Source organism: Cloeon dipterum, chromosome 2 (assembly GCF_949628265.1).
Source record: "Cloeon dipterum chromosome 2, ieCloDipt1.1, whole genome shotgun sequence".
NCBI lineage: Eukaryota > Metazoa > Arthropoda > Insecta > Ephemeroptera > Baetidae > Cloeon > Cloeon dipterum.
This window is the reverse complement of record NC_088787.1, coordinates 2187009-2195420: the sequence shown is the minus strand read 5'-3', so window position 1 is coordinate 2195420 and position 8412 is coordinate 2187009. Positions and strand designations below refer to the sequence as shown.

General features: G+C 41.3%; 2 protein-coding genes across 2 annotated transcripts; one reads left to right on the top strand and one right to left on the bottom strand.

The window, feature by feature from the left end:
* Window positions 1-753: 753 nt before the first annotated feature.
* On the bottom strand, window positions 754-2201 carry LOC135936652 (serine/threonine-protein phosphatase 4 regulatory subunit 2-like). The gene is made up of 3 exons (XM_065479538.1): window positions 1846-2201; window positions 1390-1640; window positions 754-1339 (listed from the first exon to the last, which is right to left on the bottom strand). Exons 1-2 carry the CDS (start codon window positions 2064-2066, stop codon window positions 1577-1579), a joined length of 285 nt encoding a protein of 94 aa, XP_065335610.1. The 5' UTR covers window positions 2067-2201; the 3' UTR covers window positions 754-1339; window positions 1390-1576.
* A 1517-nt stretch (window positions 2202-3718) lies between these two features.
* LOC135936966 (RCC1 and BTB domain-containing protein 1-like) lies at window positions 3719-7521 on the top strand. Its single transcript, XM_065479993.1, has 11 exons — window positions 3719-4084; window positions 4213-4371; window positions 4426-4649; window positions 4706-4867; window positions 5317-5546; window positions 6039-6127; window positions 6187-6353; window positions 6405-6514; window positions 6574-6671; window positions 7098-7228; window positions 7293-7521. The coding sequence occupies exons 1-11, from the start codon at window positions 4000-4002 to the stop codon at window positions 7482-7484; spliced, it is 1647 nt and encodes a 548-aa protein (XP_065336065.1). The 5' UTR covers window positions 3719-3999; the 3' UTR covers window positions 7485-7521.
* Window positions 7522-8412: the final 891 nt, after the last annotated feature.

Sequence of the window (8412 nt, the reverse complement as noted above, 5' to 3'; positions counted from 1 at the left end):
CAGCACTAAGGACGATGATATATGACTAGGACTGATGGACACCGCCATTTTTAAAATTATAATTCAAGTCCATTATTTCAATATAATTTTACAAGTTTTTATTTTTTCAAACCATTGGCAAGGGCGAGACGGGCGTGATTAAAAATTGCTGTTTTCTATAATTTTCGTGTTTTCAATCGCAATTGAGTTGGTTAAAATCGACTTTTCATGAAATTCTGCGTTTATCAATCGATAAATCAACTCAATTTTTCATGAATAAATTGTATAATGACAGAAAAACATTATGAGTTGATTTAAATCCAAACAAAAACGCTTAAATCGGAGAAACGAACAAGAATTCTTTGCTAGAAGAACCGTCGATGCTGATTGGCTGACAACGCGCAAGTCAGATTTTCCCGCGCAATTCTTCACTACGCTTGCAAGCTGTTGCTAGGCAACCGCGGGAGCTGTTGACGTGCGTTCAGCGTCAGCCAATCGCAGCGTCGAGGATTCTCCGAACAAAAAAATTCTTGCTGCTTTTTCCCATTTCCTCGTTATCATTCTCAATTAATTCGATTAAATTTAACTTTTAACGAATTTCCGCCATTTTAAAATAAATTCCAACTTTTCAGCTGCACAAATAGAATCAAATGATCGATTTTCCATTCATCAGAGGGAATTTAGCATGGGATTCTTACGGAAAAGGGCGTTTGACATTTTTAGATAAATTTAATTTTCAAAAAGGAACAATAATTAGAAAGAATGCGCGGCGTGTGAGCAGCTGTCTCTCTTTATTAGAATACAGGTGAGATAAAAATAAATGTTTCGCAGCGTAACGCGTAAGCACTAAGAAACTAATATTACGGGGTTGCATTGCCCACCACCGTTGTTCAACACAAAACGTGTTACGTGTCATTCTTCTGCTAAATTCGACGGTTTGTGAGAGTTAATAGAGGCTCAGTTCGGAGCGGCATCAGAAAATAAATTAAGTGTCAGAGAATTGTCCACGCGAGTAAAAGCAAATCAGCTCTGCTCCTCCGTTGGCATTGGCACGTCCTTAGTTTCGAGTGCTCTCGACACCTTTCGTCACTCAAATCCTTCTCGGGAGAGACCAACGGCGCCTCTTTTTCCACCTAAGGCATCTCTTGGTCTTCAGACACAGCCACAGGCTCTTCTTGCTTCTCAGCTTCAGCTGGCAGCGTTTCAGACTCATTTGGAATTTTGGGTTCTTCCGCAGCTTCCTTCGGAGATTCGGCAGTCTCGGTTTCAACCTGAGGTTCCACAGGTTCAGCCTCTGGCTTGGAGGCTTCCTCGTTCATCTCACCATCCACTTCAGGTTCTTTGGCAGGTTCTTCCTCGTCTAAAATTCGAAAATAAAGCATATGTCAAGCAGAAAAAAATCAAACCAACCTTTCTTGTCTTCGACGTGGTCGCCATTTTGCTTCTTGACGGCAGTCTCCGTGTCCAGCTTCTCCTCGACTTCCTCAATGCGCGGCTTCTTGGGCTCGGGGGCCTCGAGGCCGTTGTCCTCGGACAGACCGTTGGCCGTGACCTGCGGAGGATCGTTGCCGCTGACAACCAGAACTTATCGATGCGGTTAGTTGTACTGCTGCCTCGGCGTCGTCAGCAGCTCGGACAGGCGCTGCAGGGTGAACGGACACCTGAGGAACAGAACAGACGCTCAATGTCTTAAATGGATTTGGTGGGGGTAGGGCGATGCTCTGCTCTGATTGGTTTCCTGCTTTCCCCCTCTCCTTTGAACAGCACAGCATTGCCCCACTTTTCAGTTCAAATAAAAAAGAGCGCTTTAATTTAAAACTTGTACGATGCACGTGATAAGGATGGAAATGAAAAAAAAACACGCACGTGTCGAAAGACGAGTTTAGTCGCTGCAGCAGTTGCGTGCGCATTCCAGTGGCAGTGGCGTCGAACGCGTCCGGCGACTGGGAATCTGGGTTGAGAATGAAGGCGTCCAGCACGAGTGCCAGTTTGCGCTGGAAGAGCGGCTTGTTGCTGGTCCTCGGCAACAGCGGGCCACGGCGCGCAGGTGGCAGGTACTCCTCCAGCTGGTCGGGTAGCGCCTCCATCCGTCCGTCAGAGTCCGTGTCCGAGTCCGAACCCGAACCTGTTCACCTGTTGACGACTGGCGCAGGCAGAATCTAAAACAAAACATAAACACGCACGACCACGCCCCACTGAATGAACCGCAGCCGGTTTCTCATTTCGGTTCAACGCGCCATCAGACGGGCAGTCTGGAAGTAATATTTTATCGATTGTTGCAGTACCGGTTTAATTTTGAATAAAATCGAGATAAGAATTTTCTAGTTTTCAGTCGTTTATGCTCTTTATGAATATGTAAACAGACTTATGAATGTATTTAATGAATTTACGCCACATTTAGGACCGAAAGAGTAAAAATATTGAGAGTTGAGGGGAAGAATTTCCTAAATTATACCGGTTTTTGAACCAAATTAAACCGGTTTATCTAGCTTTTGAGTGGGATGGGAAGAAGCAACGAAGCAAGAAGCAAGTTAAAGTTAAATTGAAGCGTTCAAGTCAACTTGTTGTTTAGTGAGTGCCCGCACCGGGCGCACCGCATTGGAGAAACATGTCCACGGAGAACGAAGTGTCCTCGGTGCTGTCCAGGCGACAGGCCATCAACGACGCTCTGGATGACGGAGTGGAGGTGAAGCCGCGGTTCCGCGCCGCCACATCGATCTGCATCTGCACCGAGTTCCACAAGTTTACGCGCAAGCAGATGAAGCAGTACGAGACCGAATTCAACAAGTAAGTTGTCCCGGACTGACCGGACACGAGCCAGGGGGTCGTGTTCACGTTGCGACACCCCCGGACACCGATAGGTGGACGCGGACGGGGAGTGTCTGTGAGGTTTTATTCAGGATTAATGATTTTTCGCGCCTCGGCCACCCTTGACACACTTTGCGGGCGGCGGGGGTGGTTTTTTGGGGTGACAACCGTCGATAAAATTTAGGCGCAATAGCGAGAATATGGGAGGAGGGTTTTAATTGGGTTGTAACCGTTTTAAAGTGATCAATCTAGAAATTATGAATATGCTAGAAATAGAAAAGCAATAAATTTCCTTGTAAATGACTGGAAATAATTTCTTTAAATTTTCTGAGCTGATTGTATTTTGGAAAATTTATTAAATTCTAATTTTAATCCGTAATTTTTTCGAAAAAGACTAAAAGAAAATTTTTACTAGTCGAGAAATCCTGGAACGTACACTTTGAGTAATTATATTTGAACTTGTAAAATAATAGTATTCACAAAAAATCGTATTTTTCGGGACCATCACATGAGCACGTTTTTATTATTTGAATTTTTTATTATTTTCGCGGCAAAATGACACAATTATTAAATTGCATTGCCTAATATTAAGCTATGACTGTTGAAAATTCATCGCAATCAATTAGTTATTTCTACAAAATTAATGATATGAGTGTTATGCAATCCAATAGTAGATATTTTGCAATAAAAGTAGAGGGGCAATGAATTATTACGATTATTCCGAGACGTGTTAGAAGCGTACGTGCTTTTAGTTCGCTAGAGCTTGTGCTGGCTGTCGATCCTTTTTTGTGATCAATTTGGTAAGTACATTTATAACCTTTTCAATCTCTTATTTTCACGTTCGGTTAAAGTATTTTTGCTTATTCTTCTTCTTTTCTTGTGAGTTTTCATAATTTGTTATGATATCCTGTTTAAAAAGTATTTAAAATGAATTAAATTATTTTTCTTCTCGAGTTGTTTCGCTTTGGAAAAATTAAACACTTCAATTCAACAATTTCTGGCCTCTGGCTTAATAAATAAAATTATTTGAGCTTCAATAGGGTTCTACAATCTCGAGAAACTTTGTTTAAAAAAATATTTAATTGGTAAAAAATTCAGAAACATCATTTTAGACATTCCAAGTCTATCTATACCGCATTCCTTTTTCTAATTGCCTAAAATATTTATTTTCCAACAGAGAGAAGCCTATACCAAGTGGATAAAATTGAAACAATGTCAGATACAAGTTGCTTGGAAAAGTGGCCAGATTTACGGCGACTCGACAAGAAGACGTCGATCAGTCTCGCAATCGTTATTAGTAAGTGTGTCAAACAAATTACAATTTAGTAATCCTTGGAAAATGAGCCAGCATTAAATTTTACAACTATTTCTCAAGCATGTGAACTAATTTCATTAGGAAATTTGGATTATTAAATCGTATTTCAGGAAGCAAAGACGATGACTCTTTGAATGTGATTTTCGTGACGAAAGACGACGAGGTTTATGGCTATGGCGTAAACCAATGCGGATGCTTGGCCACAGGAAATGATTTGCCAATAAGCAAGCCGGTAAAAATCGAAGCCTTGTGCGGACAGAAAATAACAAGTATATATTTTTCATAAAATGCATTTTCTTAATCATGTAAAATTTGGATTTAAGGCATCGAATGTGAAGGAAAGTCTTGCGTCCCGTCCTTGTTCGCTCTTACGTCGTTTGGCTCGGTTTTCGCCTGGGGAAATAATGCTAAGGGCAAGCTTGGACTTGGAGATGCGCGAGACGTGATCAAGACGCCAACCGAAATTGCGGGAAATTTGGTGCAGAAGATGGTCGTGCAAGTGGCCACTAGTGAGACCCACACCTTGGCTCTGACGTCCATTGGAGAGGTTTCAAAACAATTCGTTACTTAAATTATTTATATTCATAATAAAAATTTGTTTAGGTCTTCGCTTTCGGCTCTAATAGTATTGGGCAACTCGGCATTTGGGACTTTGAGCGAAAGAACAAATATTTACCAACAAGAGTGCAAGGATTAGCTTATCGATTCATCACTGCAGTTTCTTGTGGTTACGAAATTTCAGCATTTATTGATGACACTGGAGCGGTAAACATGAAAAAATTTTATTTTCCTCCTTAAATACCGTCTTTGACGAAGTTTCTGAGAACATCAATCGGTTCCTGAGGGTCAAATTAGTTAGAATTGATATTTTTCCGTTAAAAAAGTGCAGCGCGACGTGCGAACTTTTTTCCCGCCAAAACTTAACGAACGTATTTGCGATTTACGAGAAGTGCGCATGCGTCGGAGCTTGGTGGTTCTGAAAAAGAAGTCATCCTTACCGGTGGTCTGTCTGCAAGTGCTCAAACCAACTCTGACGCATGCGCACTTCTCACATTTACGTTCTTTTTGTTTTGGCAGGAAAAAAAGTTCGCACGTCGCGCTGCACTTTTTATCCACTTGCCTAATTCGATAATCAAGAATCAATTGGTGTGCTCATGCTCAATTCTTCATCACGGGCTAAAAAATTCGAATAAGTTTTATTGCTTATTTTATAGGTTTACTTCTCGGGCGCACATAATGGTGATGATTACAATGGTCCGACGAGAATGTTCGCCTTGGCAGGCATCCCAGTTGCCAAAATTGCATGCGGACTGAGCCACTTCCTTGCTCTGTCCCGCGATGGACAAGTTTATGCTTGGGGAGAAGACTCTTACGGGAACCTAGGACCAAGACAGAGTCGAAGCGACGCCCAATGTGCACAGTTGCTGGCGACAAACATGGGCAGGTATGTTAGAAAGGATACATAACCGCCAAATTTCAAGGTTTATTTAATTAGAGAGTCGGAAGAATGTAGAAACTCTTAAAACATTCTTTGACAAAGTTTTTGAGCACGCCAATCGATTCGTGAGGCTCGAATTAGGTAAAGGGGATTGTTTTACTGACAAAAACGTGCGAACGTGTTTTCCCGCCAAAACAATATGAACGTATATTATGCGAGAATTGCGCATGCGTGAGTGCTGGCTGGATCTGACAGGTGGTCTCTCTCTGCTAGTGCTCAAACCAGCTGTGACGCATGCGCGCTTCTTGATCAATTTACGTTCATATTGTTTTGGCGGGAAAAAACGTTCGCTCAACTTTTTGGTCGGAAAAATATCTATTTTACCTGATTCGACCGTCAGGAATCGATTCGTGGGCTCAGAAACTTCATCAAAGACGTTTTTAAAACATTGATGACGTCACTATATATGGCCGCTTTCTCATTTTTCTGTTTCTGCAGAGTTACGGACATTACTGCCTCCGGCTGCCACTTGCACCCTAATGCGGCGATCAACGAAGATGGCCAAGTCTTCATTTGGGGATACTGCAGTAGGAGACATGAAATTTTCGATTTATAAACGGATAATAATTATTTTTTAATGATTTAGGCCCAAACATGGCTATGCTACGGAGGCCAAGCAAAATAAATTTCTCTACACTGGACGAGGTTTATGCGACTTTTGCCACTCCGGCAGCCACGGTCCGACCTTTGCGACCGAAAATCCCAAAGGCTGAATCGCTCACTACGTGCTCGGTGCAATTTTTTGATGATCCGGTAAATTTTTTGTCCTGTTGAAAATTTTAAAATTATTAAATTTAAATTTAGGACACCTCTGACTTCACGTTTACTGTCGAAGAAAAGAAAATTCACGCCCACAAGCTGATTCTGATGATGCGAAGCGACAAATTCAGAGAAATTTTCAAGAGAAGTGAGAGGTAGTTTTACTTTTTAGTAATTTAGACTGAAATTATTAACTTAAAATTTAATGTTTCAGTAAAGAAGTGGTTACGGAGCACAGCTACGCTGTTTTCCACGCCTTTCTGAAATACATCTACACGGACGAGATTAAAATGAATCAAGAAACAGTCATAGGTAAAAAGAAAAGTGACAACAGATGGCACCAGCGTTCATTCGCAAAAAAATTATTGAATTAGACGAGCTCCAGTGGGGTCCAGATATGGCGTGTCCGGTGGAGTATGGCGCGAAATAACGGTCACCTAAAAATGCGTGGAAAGAACCAACTTTTCGTCAATATTGTGACGCATATATAATTTGCATTACTCTTAAACAATTTTGTCTTTTGGATCGTAAAAACAAACTCTGGACACTTTCGAGCTATTTCTTTCCCACATTCAGACAATCAGACGCCATCTTGAATCTGCGCAGTGGGAATCAATTTTATCGCACATCTGGGCCCCGCTGAAACATAATCGGTATAAAAATCTTGCAAATATGAACAGTGGCGCCATTTGTTCAGGGGTAATTGGATTCTAAAATTATTGTAAATAACAATTTTAGATGTTCTTGCTTTGGCCTATGCTTTCGAAATGACTGACCTGAAGGAGAGGTGCGTGCATTTCATGAAAAACAACTTGACATTTGACAACGTAGGTCTTTACTACGACAAGGCAATTTTGCACGGCTGCAAGGTGAGTAATTTTAATTTCCCCCTGCTGAATTCGACGATTATTGAATCACTCTGAAATTATTCAGGACCTGATGGCGTTGGCTTATAGATTTTGTTGGCATCATTATAATTCCGAAAAACACCAAGGCATATTTGACAACGTGAGCGCGGCTGTCAAGAGAGATTTCGTCAGACGCCACGATAAAGGCAGGAAGTCCGCGCATAGTGAAGAAGAAGTCGAACAATTTTTTGGTGCTTTATTCAATCCACGCAATTGAAGAAATAAAAATTCGAATTTTCCTTCCTTTAAAAAAAGGACATTTCATTTACTACGCTGCTCTCTGTTCGTCACAAATTTAAATCTTACACTTTCATTAGAAACGTCCAATTCTGCGACATCAGAGGTCAACAGCCAACAGCATGAAGCACTCTGAACAGAATTAATAGTTTCCAGAGGCGTCCGTGCGGCGCCCTGCAAACACAATTCGGTTCCCTTCCCATCTCTCTTTGGCTGTTGTATAATTAACAATTGATTGAATAGCCCGCATTAGTGCTTTGTGAATCGAAAAAGAAGGACAGCCACTGCACCTGTCAACTTAAACTAAATTTCCGATTTAAAAAAAAAATAATCAAGTTTTTTGCTGTCTCCAATAGATTTAAAAACATATCATGTATAATTTAAATTAAATTGACCAGTTGCATAAACCCTTAGTTATCAAAGCCGCCAACAGATGGCGCAACCACAGACTTTCTTAAAATTTTTGTTTAAAGTGGTTTTAAGGTATTTCCGCTGCGATTTCAGACTCAATCTAGCTATTTCGCTTTTTTTTAATTAATTTGCTTTCTTTTGACGTGCTGAAAACCAAAATCAGTCCAGCCATTCGCCGTAGAATCGTTGGAAAAGATTTTTTATTTCAAAAAATAGTTTTTCACGATTCTACGGCGATTGGCTGAATCAATTTTGGTTTTCAGAACGTCAAAATAAAGCAAATTAATTGAAGAATGCACAGTAGCTAGATTGAGACTGAAATCACAGCGGAAGTGCCTTAAAAGCGAAAGTCTACGGTGGCGCCATCTGTTGGCGGCTTCGAACACTTAGGGTTTATGCAACTGGTGAATTGAGTTTGTATCGCGGATAGCGTTATCGCAGGCAAGCTGACTTCGCGGGCTAAACGCCAAACGAGGTGCGTGTGGAGGAGGCGGAGC